The sequence below is a fragment of the Dermacentor albipictus genome, chromosome 2 (genome assembly GCF_038994185.2).
Source record: "Dermacentor albipictus isolate Rhodes 1998 colony chromosome 2, USDA_Dalb.pri_finalv2, whole genome shotgun sequence".
Classification (NCBI taxonomy): Eukaryota; Metazoa; Arthropoda; class Arachnida; order Ixodida; family Ixodidae; genus Dermacentor; species Dermacentor albipictus.
The window spans coordinates 26148384-26170436 of record NC_091822.1 but is presented as its reverse complement, the minus strand read 5'-3'; the positions used below and the strand labels follow the sequence as shown (position 1 = coordinate 26170436).

Sequence of the window (22053 nt, the reverse complement as noted above, 5' to 3'; positions counted from 1 at the left end):
TTGTTCCTTGTTACTATTGAACGAACAGCGAAAAAAAACGCGTTGGCACTAGAAAGTTGGACACAACAGATTCTGACAGTTCTTCGTGGCAAAGCAACCGAAATAACCAGAAGGCTAACGAGAGACGACGCAGATGACTATCAGAAAGTAAATGCTTCATTACTAAGAAAATATCGGATCTCAGCGGTTGTTTTTTGTGGTCGCTTTCGGGAGACAGCTAGAACACCGGGCGAATATCTTCAAGATTTCACTTATAAAATGAAAGCCAATTCAATTGAGTGATTAAAGGAGGAAGATCCCTTCGGTTGTTACGACAAGTTTGTGGAGTTAATCTTCATGGAGCCGTTCTATGGGTCCTTGAGCGAAGAGATGCGCTTGTAGCTTCAAGATAGGTCTGCCAAAATGGCTTGGAACGTGCCGAAGTGCTAGCTGATAAATTCACCACACGTCGCAATTCTGAGAAAACGCGTGTCAGGCCATTACAAAGAATCAGCAAACAGGAAACCAGGCGCCCTATTCATCACGAAAAAGCTGGAGGTGGGACAAAAGACATGCCGTCTGGTAATTCAGGAGAGAATAACACCGTTGTGAAAGACGAAAGAAAAGCAGAGAAAGCATTTGAGGCTAGAAATCTGGTGGGTTGTTTCCGTTTCCAGGAGCCTGGACACCTTGCTATCGGCTGTCGGAAGCCTAGAATTGTTTTGCTTTCGTGAAAGGCGACGATGAAAATTTGGCCCTCTCAGAACCCTACTTTCACGACCTGTTAGTGAATGGAATACAGTATTAAGTATTGAGGGACTCCGCTACGACAATGGACATTGAGCATTCGCCATTTCTGAAACCTGTGGATTTCACTAGGGAACATACGTAGATCCAGCCGTTAGTCTAGAAGAATAGTGTTTGCTTGCCCATAGCCAGCGTGAAGATTTAAGGGCCGTTTCGACTATTGCTGAGTGAAGCAGCAGTATCGACAAATATGTCAAAACACTATGCCTACTTATTTTTGAAATCACTCGGAAATGATGTTGAAGAAAAATGTCCTCCGTTTTGGCGACCATATGGTCCCAGCTCTCACGCGTTCCAAGGCCCGAGATATCGCGGCGGAGATAAATCACGGCCACGAAGCCAACAATATTCCTCGTGACATAGACGCTCAAGAAGCGCAGCACATAGCTAGTGAAATCAGTAAAAAAGGCGCTAACGAGGAGGCATCCGGTTTAGTGGGAATACCAACGCAAGAGCTAGCAGAGCAATTAGAGATTAGCTTGGTACTGACACATTAGGAAATATTTTTAGACCTACAGAAGGTTGTTGGCACAACCGTCGATGGCAGCACTAGTACTTCCACAGCCCCAATAAAAAACAACACTAATACTTCCATGGGCTCCGCAAGACGTCGGCGACCACAAGACCGCAAGCGGTTATTTAAGGCCGTCCTGGCCCTCATGTTAATCAGTACTGCTCAAGATTCGGATAGGAGTCACAACCATGTACAATGAAGTGAATACAATATTCTCTACTTTTTCCATCATTGCCCTGTCCGGCTTTGTCGTCGTTTCTTGGAGCCGCCAGGGACCTTCTCCGTAGGCGTCGCCGCCGCTGGGAGGTGGCTATCAGAAGTTCAGAGCTGGCAGACCAGCTCTGGGCCGTCCGGCAAGCCGAAGATGCCGCTCGAGTCCAAGGACTTCGCGCCGTCACCTGAGGCCACCACAGCAAGCACTGCCGGACGATTCTTTATTAAAGTTTCTTCTTCTTGGTTCTTGCGGTGAAAACCCACCTCATTCGCTTGAGATCGTATAAGGGTTAACGAAGAAGTGGGTTGGCGTGTTGATCAAGGGGATTATTTCCGTGCAATTGTACGGAAAACCACAACGGGGCATTGGCCAGGAAGCAGGTGGTGCACATCGTGCTAAGGCCGAGTAGGTTTGGAGAGCATAGGTGCGTGTCCATGATGAACACAGTTTCTTAACTATAGCACATATGCACAACGGGGGATCAATGAAGAAATAAAGACGTTTAAAGAAGCAGTGGGTCCGCGTGTTCATTATGATGACGGTGATTTCCATAATATTTTACATAACAACAACGGATCGGCCAAGAAGCAGACGAAACACATCGAGCCAACGCTGAATGTTCGAGAACATTGCCGGCTGTCGATAATGATTATCGTTTCCTGTCTGTCATATATGCACAACGGGGGATCCACCAGCCAGCGTGTTGATTATGATGATGATTTGCACTATACTATACATAACCACAACAGGACATTGGGCAAGAATAGGGGGTACACATCGTGCCAATGCCAACTACATCTTTGAGAGCATCGCCGCGTGTCGATGATGAATATGGTATCCATACTATTGCACATGCGAACAACGGCGGATCAGAGAAGAAGCCTGTCCTCATTTTATGATGATGAATTCCATACTACGGCATATACAAGTGGGTGGTGCATATGAAGGCAACTCGAACTGGTTGTTGCAAGTTATCGCTACGTTTTGGTTATTATGATTTTCCTACTGTTGCCCATATCCACTGCAGGGAATCGGCTGAAAACCGTGTCTCCGTGCTATGGGGATGACTTACATAGTATACTATATAACCATGTGAAATCATTGGCCAAGAAGCGGGTGGTACAAATTTTGCGAACCACAAGTAGCTGTTTGGGATTATCATTGCTTGTTGATTATTCTGATTTCCCTATTATAGCACACAGCATAACCACAATGGCCGATTGGCAATGAAGCACGTTTGGGCTGAGACAATAATGATGATGTTTTCAGCAGAATGGCACATACCCACAACGAAGATCTCGCAATGGAACGGGCCGTACTGACTCTCTTGTGTAGCTGCCAAAAGTGGTCGGTAGATGTATAAGAAGCGCGTCCGTGTTGCATACCCACAACAGGAGGTTGGCCAAGAAGCGGTCGCTACATACCCGGGCAAAGCCAACTAGCTCTCTTCGATTATCGCTGTCTTTTGGTCGGCTCGGTCGCACCGCAAGGCGCACGATGCTAACTTTCGTGCTCTACTGTGTACAGGTATTCCTGGGACCCGGTTTGCGCGGTGATGCCTCCTTTCCGGTTCCTTTCGAACACACTGCGTCTGTGACATCGACAGCATCGTATCAAGTTGTCCTGGCCCCTGTTACAACCATATCGCTTTTGCCGTTTGACTCGGCAACGGCCAACGTGATCCATCTTGATAAATGTTTCGGCAATCCAGCGACTCCAGCGATCTCCCAGGAACTGCATAAATTGGGGCAATGCCTGCTATACCCCTTTAGTGGGCTCGGTGGCACCACAAGGCGTACGATGCTAAGTTTCGTGCTCTACTGTGTACAGGTTGGTGAAAAATATCGTCTTGCGAAGGGTTTTAAAACTAGCTGTACATGCCTGGTGGTGTTGCCGAGCGCTGCCTGTTTGTGGTCATGTTGTATGAATGTGTCTCGCATGGTTCACTTATTGCTAATTATGTGTGGCGACATAGAGGAAAACCCAGGTACTCATTCTGATGCAAATGGTAATCTTGATCCTGATTCGGATGTTCTGCAACAGATTTTACATACCGTCACAGAAATTAAGGCTTCCCAAACTGAACTTCAAATGGGTATGCAGCGCGTCCAAACACGGCTGTCTGTCATTGAGAACAAGCCTAAAACACTCAAAGGCTGCAATGTAAAAGTTGAAAATTGTGAAACAACTGTCAGTGCGATTCAAAAGCAAGTCAGACATTTTTACAATAAAATGGACGAGATTGAGAACAGAAGCCGCCGGAACAATATTGTGATATATTGTATCCCAGAAAGTAGCGATGAATTCCCCGCATCTTTGAAGAAATATCTCGAGAACGGAACATTCAACAATTTGCTGAAATTAAAAGTAAAGACTGTGGAGTGCGTCCATCGCGTTGGCAAAAGATTAACTAATCCACAGCGACCCATCATGCTGCGGTTTTTTTTATTTTGCCCGAAAAACGACAGTTTCGTGCAACTTTTCAAAGCTCAAAGGCACAGACTTATCAGTGTCGGAGGATTTTTCATTTGCAGTTCGTGAAATGCGCTGGAAGTTATGGGAGTCCTCAAAGCTAAACCGAGCATACGGTAATAGGGTTGTGCTCCTTCTCGATAAGCTGAAAATAGATGACACGCTCTACGCATGGAATAAGCACGTGGAAAAGAGGATGCCTCTTAAACAAGCGCGTTCTGATATGACTGGTCGTGAAGGTAATAGTTCAAATGCACGATGCCAAGTAATTACACCATCGTTTTCTTTATTGTGTTTCAACGCTCGAAGCATAGTGAACAAAACACATAAACTAGAGGAGATTTTATTGGCTAATCTGATCACAGAGACGTGGCTTCATCCCTCTATCCACGATTGAGAAATAATTCCAAAAGACTATAGCCTAATTCGCAAAGATCGTGATAGCCGTGGAGGTGGAGTGGCCATCGCTATAAAGAATGGTCTAAAGTTCCAAGAGGAACAAGCTATACCTAACCACGGGAGTCTCGGGTGCACTGTCACATTTCAAACCACACCTCTACTAATAGGAGGAGTATACATAGAGCCTGGGGCACCTGAAACTTACCTTACGGAATTCCACAACTACCTCCTCGAGAAAATGCATCATCGGACGAAGCTAGTAGTTGATGGCGACTTCAACTTGGCAGGAATTGACTGGGATAACCTGACCGCCAACAATAGGTGTTACGTCCTTTATTGCCGGAGGCCGGGTACAGACTGACGGGAAGCCACCGTCACGTGACACAGGGTAACACAGGGTTGCTTAGCCCCAAGATTGTCCCGCTATAACACTCCTCCCCCCTACGTCACGTAGTCCTTCAGATACGCAGGACGGTTGCATTGGCGCTGTGGTCGCTGGACTTGAAGGGGTGCGCTCACTTCACTGTCCGCACCACAGGAAACAGGTTCGGCACTGGGTGTTGCAGCCTCTTCTCGTATTTCTCTCTGGTCCCGGGATGCGCTGACTTCACTGTCCTCACCACAGGAAACAGGTTTGGTACTGGGCGGTGCAGCCTCCTCTCGTACTTCTCTTGGGTTCCGTCTTCCAGGGTACTCTGGGTTTGAAGGAATGCCGCTTTCGGAACACCCTGCCGGGAAAGCAACCAACGATTCCTCCTCCTCGCACATTCCAGTGTCCAATGCGTAGCTGGCAGAACGACTTCTGAGTTGGTCAACATGCCGTCTCCATCGACGTCCATCCTTGGTGACGACCAAGTACGACACTGGTCCAGTGACAGAATCCACAATGCCCGGCAACCACTTGGGCCCATAGAGATAGTTGCGCACAAACACTCGATCCCCCACTTCAAACAGTCGCACTGCCTGGTTACGGCGCTGCATCACCTGCTCCTGTTTCTGCTGCACACTGGACTGCAGGTCAGGATGCAGACGCTCTAACACAGTTGAAAGTTTTCTGCCCATTAGCAATTCGGCTGGGCTTTTGCCTGTTGTAGCGTGAGGCAGGATATGCTGGGTCATTAAAAACCTAGCCAGACGTGACTCGATATTGCCTCCAACCATGCTCTTGAGTACTTCTGTGGTTTCGCGCACCATCCGCTCTGCTTGACCATTTGAAGAAGGGTGATATGAGGCAACGGTCACATGTCGGATTTGATTTCGGCACATGAAGTCTCTGAATTCCTCCGAACAAAATGCGGTTCCATTATCCGAAACAACAGTCTCTGGAATGCCATGGGTAGCAAAAAAAACGAAGCTTCGCACAAACTGCAGCTGCCGACATGGAAGTCATTCGGCACACTTCCAACCACTTCGAGTGAGAGTCCACCACAATGAGGAAGACGTTGCCTTGGAATGGCCCAGCAAAATCGATATGTAGTCTTGTCCAAGGACGCTTGGTGAATTCCCAAGGGTTAATTTTTGCAGCTGCTGGCGCAGACCTGGATTCTTGACAACATGCACAGTCCCTCACTTTCTGCTCAACGTCTCTGTCAATTCCTGGCCACCACACGGCTCCTCTGGCGAGCCCCTTCATCTTGATAATTCCTGGATGAGCTGTGTGAAGAATGTCCATGACATATGGTCGAGCTGGCTCTGGAATGACGACACGACTGCCCCACAGCAAACAACCTTGGTACACTGACAGTTCATGCTTGCGGATCACAAATGCTGCAAACTCTTCCGGTAGCTTGCCCTCTGGCCACCCATGCTGCACCCAATTGCAGACTCTAGCCAACAGCTTGTCCCTCGACGTAAAACTTGCCACCTTCCTAGAGTTCCACGTTACTTCTGGTGCCATTTCTAGCATTCCTACTTCCCAAAGACGCCTCTCCTCTTCCTCCGCCTTACTGGCCCTCAGTGGTAAACGACTGAATGCATCAGCATTGGAAAGCTTCTCTTCTGGTCGATACTCAATTTCATAGTCATATGCTGATAACATGAGGGTCCACCGCAGCATCCGTGGTGATAGCACCTGGGGAATGGGCTTGGCATGGTGCAACAGTCCTAAGAGGGGTCTGTGGTCCGCCACAATTTTGAAATGCCTCCCATACAGAAACTGATGGTATTTCTTAACGCCAAAGCCAATGGCGAGCGCTTCTCGGTCTGTTTGGGCGTACTTTCGTTCTGCCGCGCTCATAGTCCTTGATGCATATGCAATCGGTCTCTCGCTACCATCTTCCCCCACATGACTTAACACAGCACCCAGTCCATACGGAGAAGCGTCACAGGCAAGCACTAGGGGCCTGTTGACATCATAGTGCACAAGAACATGCGATGATTGCAGCAGATCCTTCGCCTGGCAAAATGCGTCTGCCTCTGCTCCCGTCCAATGCCACTCGCGACCCTTGTCCAACAGCCGGTACAGTGGCTCCAAGGTATGTGCTGCTCCCTTAAGAAACTTGTTGTAAAAGTTCAGAGCTCCAAAAAAGGCTTGAAGCTCCTTTTTGCATGTTTGCTCCGGGGCCTCGTGAATAGCACTCACCTTGTCTTCTGTCGGCTGCACACCTGCAGAGTTCACGGTGAATCCCAAGTAACGCACTTCCTCAACACAAAATTGACATTTGTCAAATTTCAGTCGCAGGCCATCTTCGTGGATTCTTTTGAGCACCTCTTGCAAACGAGCATAGTGCTGTGCCTCATCCCTTCCACCGGTCAAGATGTCATCCAAGAACACCAGCACACCATCAATTCCATGCAACAGTTCTTCCATGTACCTCTGAAAAATAGCCACTGCCACTGCCACGCCAAATTGAAGACGGGTTACGCGGAAAAGGCCCCGATGTGTTGTCATCGTCAACAAGTCAGCTGTTTCTTCATCAACTGTCTTCTGTTGATACGCTTGTCCGAGGTCTAGCTTTGAAAACTTCGAGCAACCTGCCAGCCTGGCAAACAGCTGCTCTGGTGTTGGCAGAGGATACGTTTCCCACTGCACCACACGATTGACGGTGCTCTTGTAGTCCCCGCAGATCCTTATCGATCCATCTTTTTTGACAACTGCAACGACCGGTGTTGCCCACTTCGAGTGCCGTACAGGCTGGAAAATGCCTTGGCTCACCAACCTGTCCAGTGCTTCGTCGACCTTCGGTCTCAATGCAAACGGTACTTGCCGTGGCTTCAAAAATCGCGGCGGAGCTGCCGGGTTCACCTCTATGTGTACAGGAGGCCCTCTACTTGTCCCAAGTCCAGGCTCAAAGACTGAAGAATACTTCTTGAGCAAGGCCGTTGTTCCTTTACTGCCAGTTCTACTCGGCTCGCACACACTGTGAACGCCACTCAGACTTATTCGCAAGGACTAGAACCAGTCCCGACCGATAAGTGCGGTACTAGCACCCTTAACCACCACCAATCGCAGGCGATGTTCCTGCCCCCTAAATTCCACCGTCACGGTCAATTCACCCAACACTCGTAGTTCCTTGTTATTGTAAGCTCGGAGGTGAAGGCTACTTGGGCGCAACGCCCTTTTCGATATTCGCAGCTTCCGCATAGTCCGGTCGTTGATGACTGAACACACTGCACCCGAGTCCACCTCCATCTCTAGGGGACTTCCGTTGACGCGCACTTCCACTCTCACGGCTGGCTCCTCACCAGACAGTACGAACACGTCGTATACGTCCGACGCAGCATTCTTGTGACGGCCTCCACTGGCCCGTTTTCCGTTCGGAGAGTTCGGTTCTGCCGAAGCGCGAGCTGTAGCCTTCCTCCTGCATGCTCTTACTATGTGCCCTCGTTGCTTGCAGAAGTGGCACTGCACATTAATGAATGGGCAACTGCTTGGCGAATGCGCACCCTTGCAGCGGAAACATCCACTTGAGCTCCCAGGCGAACCCGCCTTCTTCTGGGTACCCTCCTTGGCTGTCCCCGGCGCCGAGACCTTCGTAACACATGGGTCGAAACGCTTCCCGCTCACGCTGCATATTTCAGACGATGTGGCACTGCCGCGAATTTGCTCAGTCTATCGCTGCGCAGATTCCATGGCAATGGCTTTCTCCCGAGCTGTCGCAAACGTAAGCTCCGGCTCCGCCAGCAACCGACGCTGAAGAGTCTCGCTTCGCACCCCACACACCAGTCGGTCGCGCAACATGTCGTCGAGCGACGAACCGAAATCACAATGTTCCGAGAGACGTCGCAGTTCTGCGATGTAGTCGGCAATTGACTCACCGGGCTGCTGCTGACGCGTGCCAAACTTGAAACGCTGAACTGTCACCGACGGTCGCGGCGAGAAGTGGTTTGAGAGACGCCTGACGATCTCATCGTAAGCCACCGCCGACGGCGCGTCCGGAGAACAAAGGGAACGCACGATGGCATACGTTGCTGGGCCGCAAACGCTGCAGAGCGTTGCTCGCTTCTTCTCGTTACCGTCGATGTCGTTTGCTTGAAAGAAAAATTCGAGGCGCTCCAAATACAAGGGCCAAGACGGCGTCTCCGTCGGAACGAATTCCCCAATCGTGCCCAGTGCAGCTGCCATTTCGGCTAGCCCTACGCCTAATCAGGCCTAACTTTCGATTCTCGTCGCCAATTATGTTACGTCCTTTATTGCCGGAGGCCGGGTACAGACTGACGGAAGCCACCGTCACGTGACACAGGATAACACAGGGCTGCTTAGCCCCAAGATTGTCCCGCTATAACAATAGGGAAGTAAAGAGCTGCGAACAACTTTTTGATACCACGCTAAGTTTTTCTTTATCCCAACGTGTAACGCAGGCGAAACGCGTCCAAGGGCCTGTTTCTAATATTTTAGACCTTGCTTTGATTTCCTGCACATAGAAGCAGAAGTTAAGGTTGATGATGGACTATCTGACCATAAATTGATTCTAATTTATTTTCCAAATCTTAGCCTGGCAAAAAGTAGCACGAAAAATTCACATATATTTATTAAAGATTATTGCAGAGCAAACGATGAAAGCATTATTGATTACCTGGAAATGAATTTAGACGATTTTTACGCTGAACCTTCCGACGATGTCGAGAACTTATGGCTAAAATTTAAAGCGGCAATTTTTCACTGTGAAAAAATTTATATTGCTACGAAACGTAAGCGGACAAGGCGAAGAAATTATTCAAGATAACGAAGATAACGCAAGAAATTATTCATACGAAACGGAGGCTGAAAAGAATCCGAAGCGTAAATGCGATCCAACATTATTAATTAATGTTACCACGAAATAAAAAGCTTCTTACGGCAAGCAAGAAATAACTTTTTTTCACACACTTGTTCACACAACATTTTGGCGTTACCTTGCTACGCCGGAAAGTCCAATCCGTTAGATGGAAATCAACAGTTTCATTACTGAAAATACGCACACAATAGCTAAATCATTCAATTCTTTTTTCCAATCCGTATTTACACAGGCATGCCCAGTCCAAGTACCGCTTGTTCAACTTGACTCGCCTATACCGGAAATCGAGATAACTGAATGACGTATCTTGAACCTGCTTCTACAACTAGATGTGAAAAATCCACGGGCCCAGATAAAATCCCAAATACGTTTCTTAAGCGTTATGCAGAACAACTTACCCCCTTTTTGCATAAAATATTTATACTTTCACTGAAAAATGGTGCAGATCCGACAGACTGGCTTCGCGCCAGAATAATCCTTGTACTGAAGGCACTGGGCAGTGAGCATAGTGCTTGCGAAAGTGAAGAAAACGAGAAATGCTGGCTTCCCCGTTTCGCCATAGTTTAAGCCTACCGCTGCAACCTAGAACTAGTGCTGCTACGCAAACGCCCCCGTTGTATTTGGTGGAGCTTCTGGGTTTCTCTTCGACATCCTGGAACTCCGCAGTCCGACGCTACCACCAGCTCTTTCAATGGATTAACCAGGACTGTCCCAGACTGCTGCTCTCGCGCCCCCACCCAGCGTTTGCTCTGGTGTAATCCGGCAGCGTGATCGTGCCATATTTAGTGGCACAGATGACCACGACGTGGAAGACTGGACAGCCGAGTATGACGGTGTAAGCGCGTATAACAAGTGGGACGACCGCGCCAAGCTCACAAATGTCATCTTTTACATGACTGACATGGCTAACCTATGGTTCCGCAGTCATGAAGCCGATTTTACCACCTGGTCGGCTTTCACGGCAGCTTTGGCTGAGGTCGTCGGCCATCCCGCCGTTCGCAGGCTTCGCGCTGAGCAGCGCTTGCGTGGTCGAGCTCAACGCCAGGAGACGTTCACCAGTTATATTGAAGACGTGCTCTCGCTATACAAGCGCGTCAACTCTTCTATGGACGAAGCTTACAATATCAAGCACGTCATGGAAGGCATCGATGACCATGCCTTCGCTCGTCGCAAAGAGTCCGCGGATGATTGCCAAGGTCATACAGCTCTGTCAGCAGTACGACGAGCTGCGCAAGGAGCGCGCATCAACACGCGCTGCTCAGCAGGACACCGCGGATCTATCTCCGTTGGATTTCGGCCGCGACGCTGCCGACATATTTGCTTTAATGCCCGAGATAAAGCAGTTCATCCATCAGGAAGTCGCACGCCAGCTCTCTATGGCGAATAGCGCAATCGAGCCGTCGACACCCTTGGCTCCTTCACTTCGTCACGTCATCCAGACGCAAGTTGCCGTGACGCTACCATCTGCCCCTCCTCCGCAGCCTGCAGCCGGACCTCTAACTTACGCTGACGTTGTCGCCCGGCCTTACGCTCCTCCTGCTCCTGATGCCCACCAGATCACCGGCATCTTCCATGTGCCGCCGCCACCTTCGTGTCCGATTTCCGTCGCTAACTCTGCCGCTGGAACCCCTGTTGTTAACCCGTGGCGTACACCTGATAACCGGCCAAAATGCTATTACTGCCATTTTCCATGCCACGTAGCACAATTCTGCCGCCATCGCAGCCAGTTTACATGATGGTGGAGGCGCCTCAAGCTACATGCCTGCTCGACTTCCGCGTCAGGACCCACCTAACCTTCCTCCAGACTCGTCCTACCATCGTCACCCCTTCGATTCACGCCGGTCGCCTTCCCCACGTCGCCGATCCATTTCCCCAATGGTTAGCCGACCGAGCCCAGCCCGAGAGGAAAACTAACAGTCGCAGTTCCAAAGGCAAGAACTGCGTTTACGTCGAACATTTTGAGGCCTCATTCTGCCCCGGCGAACGAAATTGAACTGTCCGTAGACGGTGTCACCGTACACGCACTTATTGACACCGGAGCCACCGTTTCTATTATTAGTGAGAAGCTTTGCCGCAATTTCAACGAAGTGACTATTCCCCTTCTCTTTCTATAGGTACGGCAACCTGGCATCGCATTCAGTCTCTCTCGGACACTCCGTCGTCAAGCCGCGCACTTCATCATTCGGCATAACTTGCTGTACAGCCGCAACTACAATTCGAGTGGCTGCAAGTGGTTGCTTGTTATACCCTGACACCTCCGCTTTGACATCTGCGCTATGTTCCACGACGACCCACAATGCGGCCACGCTGCTATATTAAAGACATACTCTCGCCTCCAGCTTCGGTACTACTGGCGCGGTATGTACCGTTTTGTTCGCCAGTATGTCCGGTCATGCCTCATATGCCAACGACGTAAGACGTCAACTCAACATGCCTCCGGCCCCTTGCAACCCTTACCATGCCCCGCGCGCGCATTCGACCGCGTCGGCATTGACTTATACGGTCCGCTTCCCAACACTCCAAGCGGCAACCGCTGGGTTATTGTTGCTATCGACCACCTTACGCGGTACGCTGAAACTTCAGCCCTTGCATCTGCCACAGCAAAAGACGTCGCCAGTTTTATCCTTCAACACCTGATTTTACGCCATGTAGCACCTCGAGAATTACTGAGCGGCCGTGGTCGCGTATTCCTCTCCGACTTCATTTCAGCATTGCTGAAGGAGCGTCGCATCATTCACCGCACTACCACGGCATATCATCCTCAAACTAATGGAATGGCAGAACGTTTCAACCACACCCTTGGCGACATGTTGTTCATGCATATTTCATCTGACCACTCGAATTGGGATCGCATTCTGCCTTTCGTCACTTACGCGCACAATACCGCCACGCATAGCAGCACTGGGTTCTCCCCTTTTTTTCTCCTGTACAGACACGAACTTTCTTGTTCTATGCACACGATTTTACCTTACCGGCCGGATGCTTCAGAGTGGATAACTGTTTCTAGAGCGCCTGCTTGCGCCGAAGAATGTCGCGAGCTCGCTCGCTCGTTCGTTCACATCCCAGGACCAGTGGCGCCAAACGCATCGCCACGATTCATCCACTACGGCAACGTGCTTTGCTCATGGCTCGCTGGTCTGGTTGTGCGTGCCCTCTACCTCTCCAGGCCTTTCCTCCAAGCTGCTCTCCAAGTACCACGATCCTTATCCTTAGGTACTGAAACAAACATCCGCGGTCAACGACCTTATCGAGCCAATGGAAGCGCCTTCGGACCAGCTTCGTCGCGGCCAAGAAATTGTCCACGTTTCCCAGCTCAAGCAGTGCCATGAGCCCCGTGTGTTTTCCTACCCTTAAGTCGCCAAGAGGGCTCCTCTTTCGGGGGGAGTGATTGTTCTGAAGGCACTGGGCAGTGGGCATAGTGCTTGTGAAAGCGAAGACAACGAGAATTGCTGGCTGCACCGTTTCGCCGTAGTACCGACCTGTTTAAGCCTACCGCTACAACCTAGAACTAGTGCTGCTAGGCAAACGCCCCCGTTGTACCCTATTCACAAAAGTGGCAACACACCTTCTGTGGAAACGTATCGACCATATAACTAACTACTTGTTGTTGCAAATTGATGGAGCATATCCTGAACAAATCCATCATGGACTACCAAGAGTATAACTATATACTGTACCCCAAAGAGCACAGCTTCCGTAGAGGGCTGTCAAAGGTAACGCAACTTGCGGAAATAACTCATGGCTTCGCTGGCATAATAGATTCTAAACTTCCTGCTGACGCAATACTCATAGACTTTGCGAAAGCATTCGATCGCGTACCTCATTCTAAATTAATAGCCAAGCTTGAATCAATTGGCATTATTAGCAAAGTATTAGAATGGATTTCGGCTTACCTTAGAAATCGTACCCAGTATGTAAATTTAAGCAATGTAGATTCTGACTGCCAAAGCCCTCTGTCCGGTGTACCCCAAGGGTCTGTTTTAAGGCCAACATTGTTTCTTATATACGTTAAAGACGTCTCTTCTTGTGCAAAACCAGGTGTAACATTGCGACTTTTCTCAGATGCTTGTGTCATTTATACTGCAATTCGCAGTACTGACGACCAACTAAAGCTTAATTCTTCTTTACAAAACATTGCGCAATGGTGCAATACCTGGGGGATGGAAATAAATGTCTCTAAAGCAGCGTTCATCAGCCTAACCAAGAAAAAACGACCTTTATCATTTCCGTACACACTTAAAGGCTTGAATATTACAAAATCGACAAAGTTAAATACGTGGGTGTCCCATTCTCGCAAGACCTAAAATGGGATAAACACATCATCGATACATGCGCCAAGGCATTCAAGCAATTAGGGTTTCTACGCAGAAGACTGAGTAAATCACCTCAGCCCATAACATTAACTGCCTATAAAACTCTGGTCCGACCTATTTTAGAATATGGAAGCATTGTGTGGGACCCTCATCAAAAAGTACCTCCGCGATAAACCTCAAAGATTGCCGAATAGGGCTCCTAGGTTTATCTATTCAAAGTATTCGTGGCACGACCGTGCAACGGACATGCGCAATCAAGCTCATTCGGAAGCTCTTTCCTGCCGTCGTCACGTTGCATCTATGAGTTTTTGTATCTCTTCTTTAACGCACACATCAAAATCAGAACGACGACTATATTCATCCGCCTGGTCGTCGGTCTAGTGGGACAAACCACGATTAGTGCATCCGGCCATTTAATACGCTTTGCAATACGTTTAAGTTTTCCTACTTTCCTCGCGCTGTGAACGCTTGGAATGCGCTTCCAAGCGAAGCTGTAAATTATCCAAATTTGGATCAGTTTTTTTCTCTAGCCCTGTATAACTACTTTTCCTGTTGTAAAACGGCAGAAGATATCTTGTAGTGTTGTATTGTTTTCGTCTGTACATTTATTCTATTGTATAGCACACGATCTATAATGCTAGATTTTCTCTTCTCGTGTACGCGAAGCGTAACTATGTAGGTAATATAATATAGACGCACTTGTTGTTGAAAAGTGTTCTGATATACCTCATGTTTTCCTCTTGTCTTTTTGTGAACTTGTTGTATCTTATCACATACCTATGATGATATTACATGCCTATGATAGTACATGCCATGCCGGTATGGGCCTGCAGAAGACCTACAGTATTGATAAATAAAGAATACATAAGAAATGTGTGTAACTACGTACATTTAGAACAAATATAAGACGCAGAAGTACAAGCCTATGCTGGTTTAGACACATAGCGTACTACCGGCTTGCGGGAGCAGATGTGCACGTTCGTTTCTTTCCGCCACAAATGCACGAATCAAATGGGAAAACTTATGACATTTCTTTCAGAGCTTCACGAAGACTTCTCTCTTCATATAGATTCCAGCGTATACGTCGGAGCTGCACGCCTTAACACTGCGGGTGCAACAATGTGATGAGGTTCGATTTGGGGACGTTCGCATGCATAGATGTAAATGAGTTACATTTCGAAAAATTTAGATTCTGTAATAATTTCTGTAGTGCATCAGGTGAAACGTAGGACATACTAGCGTTTGGGTGGCATGCCTTTTTGAGTAGCCTAGCTGGCTCACTACCTCCATTTCTCTTGGTTTTCGGACGACAAGACGTTTGAGGTGGATCCACTTACGGAACCGCAATATATGAGATCGATAACATTCTAGTAATTGCCAGTGTCCTGTTAGCATGAATAATATTCTGTATCATAACTAATTTATGTTTTCAGGAGCGCCTACGCTAGAACGTTTCCTGGCATAACGTGGCCCATATGCGTCTTTCTGATGAGAGAATGAAGTGACCATGCAATTGTCCTTTGAAGAATGCTAAATTTGTTATCCTAAAATGTGAAACTAAACACACTATTTCTCTCGCCATTCTTACTTTTCTAAACGTGAATATGAATACATAACTTCCTCGGGATGCGACTTACTAATTCACAGTTTATTACTCACTAACGTGGACACTAGATAAGCCTGAATCGTTTTGGTACACACACTACCCCATGTCACACACGCTACTCCATGTCATCCAAGTTATATTGTGCAAATAACGGCTACATTGTATAAAATTATTCAGCCGTTTCAGAGATATATTTGGTGGCGGCGGTGGCGGCGGCGGCGGCGGCGGCAGCAGCAGCAGCCTATTATTATTTTTTCCACTGCATGGCGACCTCCACATACCCATGTCTCGTACAAGATAATATCAAGTTGTGCCTGCAAATTTCTTAATTTCATTGCCCTTCGTAATTTTCTCCAATCCTCCACTGCGCATCGTTTCCCTTGGCACCTTTTCTGTAACTCTAACGGCCCACTGGTTATCTACCCCACGGATTACATGACATATCTAGCTCAATTCTTTTCTTTTATAGTCAACTAGAATATCGGCTATACCCGTTTGCTCTCTAATCTTGACAGCCTTCTTCCTGTCTCTTAAAGATACGCCTAACATTTTTTTTATATCTTGGGTCCAAATATGCATTTTTCATTTCATCGCTCTTCACGTGGTCCTCAACTAGTACACGAACTTCTTTATTACCATCCAAGTTTGTGCCCAATACCTTATAACTTGTAAACTGCAATGATACTACACTTTTCTTTTAAACGACAGTCGTAAGCTCCCAATTAGGATTTGGTCAATCCTACCTGGTTATGCCCAGAATAACAAAACTGTAGTAACTATACAATGATGCCTGGTAATAAATGCACTTTAGTTATCCTCATGTCCCGTTTAGTCAACAGATCTGGATTGTTTCCTTTCGTGGAGCAAGGAGGGGATTTTTAGTACCGGGATAATGGATTAAGTGTGTGGATGAGACACCCAACATTTCAAATACAATACGATTTCCTTCATAAGGTGTGACATAAAGCACAGAGTAATGCAAATGTTCATAAAATATCTGTGTGAACACGGCTAAATTTTGTACCGTGTTAACGATACCACTAACATTTATTTAACAACATGTTTGCCGCCCTTCCTAGCGTGCGGAGGAGCGAGTGGTCAATTATTGAGCCCAGTGACGTTGTGCTACGTCGACGTACCCATTTCGCCCAGGAGACACCCTGTAGACAGAACAGGAGCTTCTGCAAAAAAGTACAATGAACACGGTGTAAATGTGTGGAATACATATTCTAGGTGATGTAAGAAGAGTACGTAAGCTTTAATAGTGTGATCATTCGTTTGTTTTGCCAGATTCCAGTTAAGACAATTATTTTAAATGCGCTGCTCACTACATATAAGTTTCCGTTTGTCACTTATATAATTTAAGAAGCGAAATCATAATTAGTACCAAAGAACTACATCACACATTTATAATGACATGTGGTCACGTGGACGTAAGACTGTGGCTGAGGACTTTGAGTTGAATTGAATGCTTTGCTGTGCCCCCTTCAGGACACTGTTGTTACCTTCTAATTTGTGCGATAGCCTTAAATAAAACGTGCCAAGTTAAAAGAAAAACCTACTTTAAACAATTTTTCTTTCCTTCCACGAGAAGGCCGCGTTGGTGTTCCTACAGAAGATGCTAGAGAACTGGGGCGGAATTCTCTAGGTTGCGCTATTCGTACGCAATTTCATAGCCAAAGAAGTCCTCACGCTGAAATAAGAGTGCAACCGAGTTGGCAGCGCATTTAGGTTGCGGCATCATATTATAGCGATTAGGTGCAAAGCTCGGATTAAAGGGAAGCTGAAGAGTCTGTCGAATTCAATAAGACGCTCATATACGGATGCGGGAACCTTATAAACCATCTAAGTAAAATTTGGGTTTTTTTTTTCAATTAGGAGCGACGTAATCGTCGGTTGAAATTGCGCTGTAGCTCCGCCCCCCCGTTGAGTGAGTTAGCGGAGCGGAGACCGGAAACCGCGGTGTTGTGACGTCAACTCTAGTGTTTCGTTCCTTCGCAGCGTCCGCGACCGTGCCTGACCGCGCTTGTTTCTGCGTGCGTGCCATCGTAATCTGCATCGATCGACCCTGCATTCATTTGTTGGTGCGTCTGCGTGTTTGTAGAGTGGTAGTCAACGTGCGTGGTAGTCAACGTGAGCGGTAGTCAACAGATGAAGGTCACTACACGTACTGCGTGAACCGGGAAGCTTTTCACGCGTTTAAACCATCTTTGTAGATTGTCGACAGCTTTCGACAGCGCACAAATGCTGACGATCGCATCCCCGCTTACGTCCCACGAGGAGGCATGCAGAAACACAACACTTTACAGTTGTTTGACCGGAAACGAGCTCACTAGATCGGCGAAAGATCACCGAGATCACTAGATCGCTTTGCAAAAAACATACTCACCAAAGAGCACTTCCAGCGCGAGGAGATCCCAAGAGTTCGCGTTCGTTCGCGTCGAAAGCACTGCTCGCACCAGCATCGTTTGCTTCTTCGAGAGGCCGGCTCTTCGCAAACAGCTGGTACATGTGGGAGTAACGCCGAACTCCTCAGAAAAACGCAGCCTCTCTAAATTTTCCGTTACCGTCTCAGAAAAACAGCACCAAACTACCTGGCGCCACACTTCATGTGTAGCGGCATCGGTCGGTTACTAGAGTCGACGTCACGAGGCGCACCGACCAATCACCGGCGGAAACGAGACGCGCGAGCTGGGCGTGTCCGCTGCTGCACTTTTCGTCGAAATAAAATATATTTGCGCTTTCTTCCGCTCAATTTCGATTCGATATTCGAATTAGGAGGGTTGAAAACCATTATGTACAGATGTTCACTCATTTTTTCTGAAAAACCTTTCAGCTTCCCTTTAAACGACAAGAAACGAAACAAGTGCGGTGAGCTGATAGCATGATTGCATATCATGCTTATGTAGTTGAGGCTATATTCATGGCGCCAAATAACTGCACACCCCTATTCGACGGCTTCCTTTTCCGGCCGTCTGCTACAGCACCAACAAGCGATACCACGCTCCACCGTTCACGGCACCACCATTGCAGTGGAAGTGTTCCACAGTCTTCTCACGTTTCTGCGAGATATGGGACTGACGGTCGCACGATAACCTGTTTGGCGCACAAAGAGGCTTTCAATTGCAGGAATTGCCGACCACCACCACCACCACCACCGCAATACAAAGCGACTAAACGTCTTTATTTCGATACCAATTACGGAAATGAAAAAAAAAGCTACATAATATAGTGCGTGTAATACCTTAAGGCAAGCGGCCCAGCACCCGTACGTTCATCGGTATTCAATGTGATCGCCTTAGAAATGGTTGCAGATGTGGTTCTAATACCGCGCATAAGCCCAATATCAGCTCTCTCTACAGGCGGTACCGAGTAAGGCGCTTGTCGACGATGTCGTCGACAACCTATTGACGACTAAACGTGCGCTTCTTTCGGATGGCATCGGGGTCGCGCGCTATGAAAGCAGTCCTAAAAATGAAAGGCAGAAACAAGGCCCTGGCTACCGACACCCCCAAATTACGACTGAAAACTTCACTACGTAAGATCTGCACCTGCAATTTTCTTTGCCTATCACACATTGATATCAAATCAGCCTAATGAGAATAGGCTTCCGGGCAAGTTGGTAATCTATTACTCAAGGTATATTGGGCTCCAAGAAGAAACGACACGGATGATTGGTGTGTCTTCTCCTCTTACGTCCGTGTCATTTTTTGTTGTTGTTGTTGCGTAATATTACTTGAACTTTATCAACGTTCGCCATCTCTTATTGGCGTCTCCTCAGCTGATAAAAAACGATGATACCTTGCACCAGGTCAACCGTTTGTTTTACAGGTTCAGGCGGCCGCATTACGACAGGGGCAGAATGCAAAAAAGGGGCGTACGCAACAATTTCCGAGACAGGCAATAAGTCATAGGCTAGTGATGTCAATGCCTCAAGCCCAATTACCCTGTCTGTTAAAGCCCAAGTTGTGCCTCAAAGCATGATCGCATGCAAGTACAAACAAATTTCTCAAGAAGTCTCATTTCACGTTCAAGCAGGTTGATGGGCGCAACAAATTCAAAATTCATGTTTTCTTCTGAGGAGGATATTGATGATTTCACATGCTGTGATCTATGATTGTGACTATGATTCAAAGAGATCTTATAGCCACATAACCAATGATGTACTGATCAATGTGACATAAGCTTGCTCTTTAAAGGTTGTTTGACATCACCTTTCGTTTAGGCAGGGACCAGTCTGACTATTGTATATTTTGCCACGGGAAAGTAAATTGTTGTGCACCATCAAATAGATAGAGGGGGGAAAGCAATTACCATAGCTTGCAGAGCGCAGGCTTTTCTATGAGTTACCTGGCCCTTATTTTTCCGCAGAAGCACCAAACATGATGTGTATGCTGTTCCAATCGTTTTATTCAGCTCAGGAAAAATGTAATGTGTGTGACACGGTGCAAAAAAAGAAGCAGGGTAGGTCAGTCATGGAGAAGCTGTGCAGTGTAAACCGTGGCAGTGATTCTGTCACAGGTGTCTGTGGCATGGTGTACAACATTCCGCTATCATGTGGATAAATGTACATTCGTTACACTGGTGCCTACCTCAATCAGACGTTATGCGAGCGCAAGATTTATGAAATGGACACATTCACAGCATACATTAGCGCATTGCCAGATGTGATTACAAGCCATTTTTTGGAAGAACACAAGTCACAATCAGGTACAAAGGTTAAGACCTATGCGAAATAATTGAGACTTTCTATACAAAAAAATCTGTGAGCTTTCCATATCCATTTCTTCTATAAACCTACTCGACTTCGACATCTGTCGTAAAGTTTTGCTTAAAGTCTATGGTAAGAGAGTGCTACACGCAATTGAACTTTTTCTCTTTATTCTTTTCTTTTCTTATTCTTTTTAGATTGCGATGAACTCTCCGTTTATGAGTACTTGTGTCATATTGTTTTGTCGACCATTTTGCGCTGCTGTAGTAATAAATATATGCTTTTTAAGGTCAAGCACTTGAACATTGGCAACAAACAGAGAAGCAAATACATTAAAAATTCATAGTGATAATGACAATGTTTATTAAACTCTTTGGCACTCCCTAATGCATTTTAACTTATAGTAATTAGGTCGTGTCAGTTTTTATTATTTTAGCAAAGATAATTTTATTTATGCTTTGTTTTCTCAAATATTGCGCGTTTATATTGCGGCCATTCACAGGAGGCGATTTTGTTCACGTAGGCATCGAGGGGATTGATACGCGTGTAGGATTTTCCTGCAGGAAATTTGACGTGATGGGAAATGTTGTCATTCTCATTTACACAGAGTTCGAAGACACCTCTCTTCCCTAGGCTTTACTGTTATACTGTGCACATTGTGGTCTTCTGTTATCGCAGTGTGGTGTCGGTTGGTTTTGGCGTACAGCATCCCTGACCTTAACAGGAAAGAGTATTGAAGAAAGAGGCTTTTTATTTCTTTCTCTCGAAAAGGACCCATTTCTTCGCATCATTGATGTTTGATAGATCACTGACAAGTAAATAACCGCTAACTGTTTGACTTAGGTTATGACTAGGCAGCACACATCATATGCTGTGTTTTCGAGATTTCTCTAGATATGGATTTGTCCAATCCAATGTGTGCTGCACATTGTTGCATTGCTATCCACAATGGACATTTTAGCTCGCCTGTATAAGGCTTCAAATATAATAGATGTGTGGGATCTCTGGTAAAGCGACATGAACCTTGTTGCATTTCAGATAAAAGTATTGTCCTCTTTAAACTAAAGTCGCCGACTAGGAATTATTATGTTTCCTGAGTTCAGCCCATGAGACTAAGTGCCTGCTCCGAAGACTCTTTGCCTGTGTTTATATCGCTGTGTATGTATTCATAATTTTTATAACAGAGATGAGCAAGTAATTTCCTAATTGCTGAAGGTTCTCTACCTGATCTTTGTATGTCTATGCATGCATTGGACAGAACACTTTTGTTTGTTTATTCCACATAGAAGAATTCTGTTTGCCTGCAGTATAGTATTACAGTCACAAGATATCTGAGGACTGTCATCAATGAATCAGACTTCAATCATGCGATATCGTCACCGCTCAGGTCAGCTGCGTGTAAATACATGGTTATTTTATGCTTGATTCATGCTTATAGAGCATATATGAAAGGGTGGAATGCTGCATAATACACGCTTAATCAAAGATGGCGTTGTGCCTGTCAAAAGCACCCTAATAAACGTGGGCTGCAATTCTGTCCAAACATCCTTGAGTAAAAAGAGTGGAACTCGGGCTTGATGCCCATTGGCGAAAAGGATGTAATTACGACTGAACAACATTTAGTATTGGTGAGTTTGTTCTCTACAGATTCTTCTCTAAGTGTGTAAGGGCGTGTTAAAGATAGGAAGGAAACACCGTTAAAGGTAGAATTTTCTTAGGGTGCATGTTGTATGCATGATGTGAAAGAGTTTATGCACTTTTCTCTTCAATAACTGAAGGCTTTCTTTTTTTTTACGTGAGGGAAATCCTTACCAACTGGAGT

General features: G+C 46.7%; 1 protein-coding gene across 3 annotated transcripts in view; it reads right to left on the bottom strand.

Moving 5' to 3' along the window:
- The window catches only part of LOC135897865 (uncharacterized), a 153192-nt gene that overhangs the window by 46866 nt on the left and 84273 nt on the right, over window positions 1–22053 (bottom strand). For 2 of the 3 annotated variants that reach the window (XM_070532785.1, XM_065426558.1), the window contains exon 4: window positions 16660–16701. The exons of the other annotated variant lie outside the window; for it this stretch is intronic. In XM_070532785.1, the coding sequence (XP_070388886.1) occupies window positions 16660–16701 (42 nt within the window). The remainder of the gene's footprint in view (window positions 1–16659; window positions 16702–22053) is intronic. 3 annotated transcript variants of the gene reach the window in all.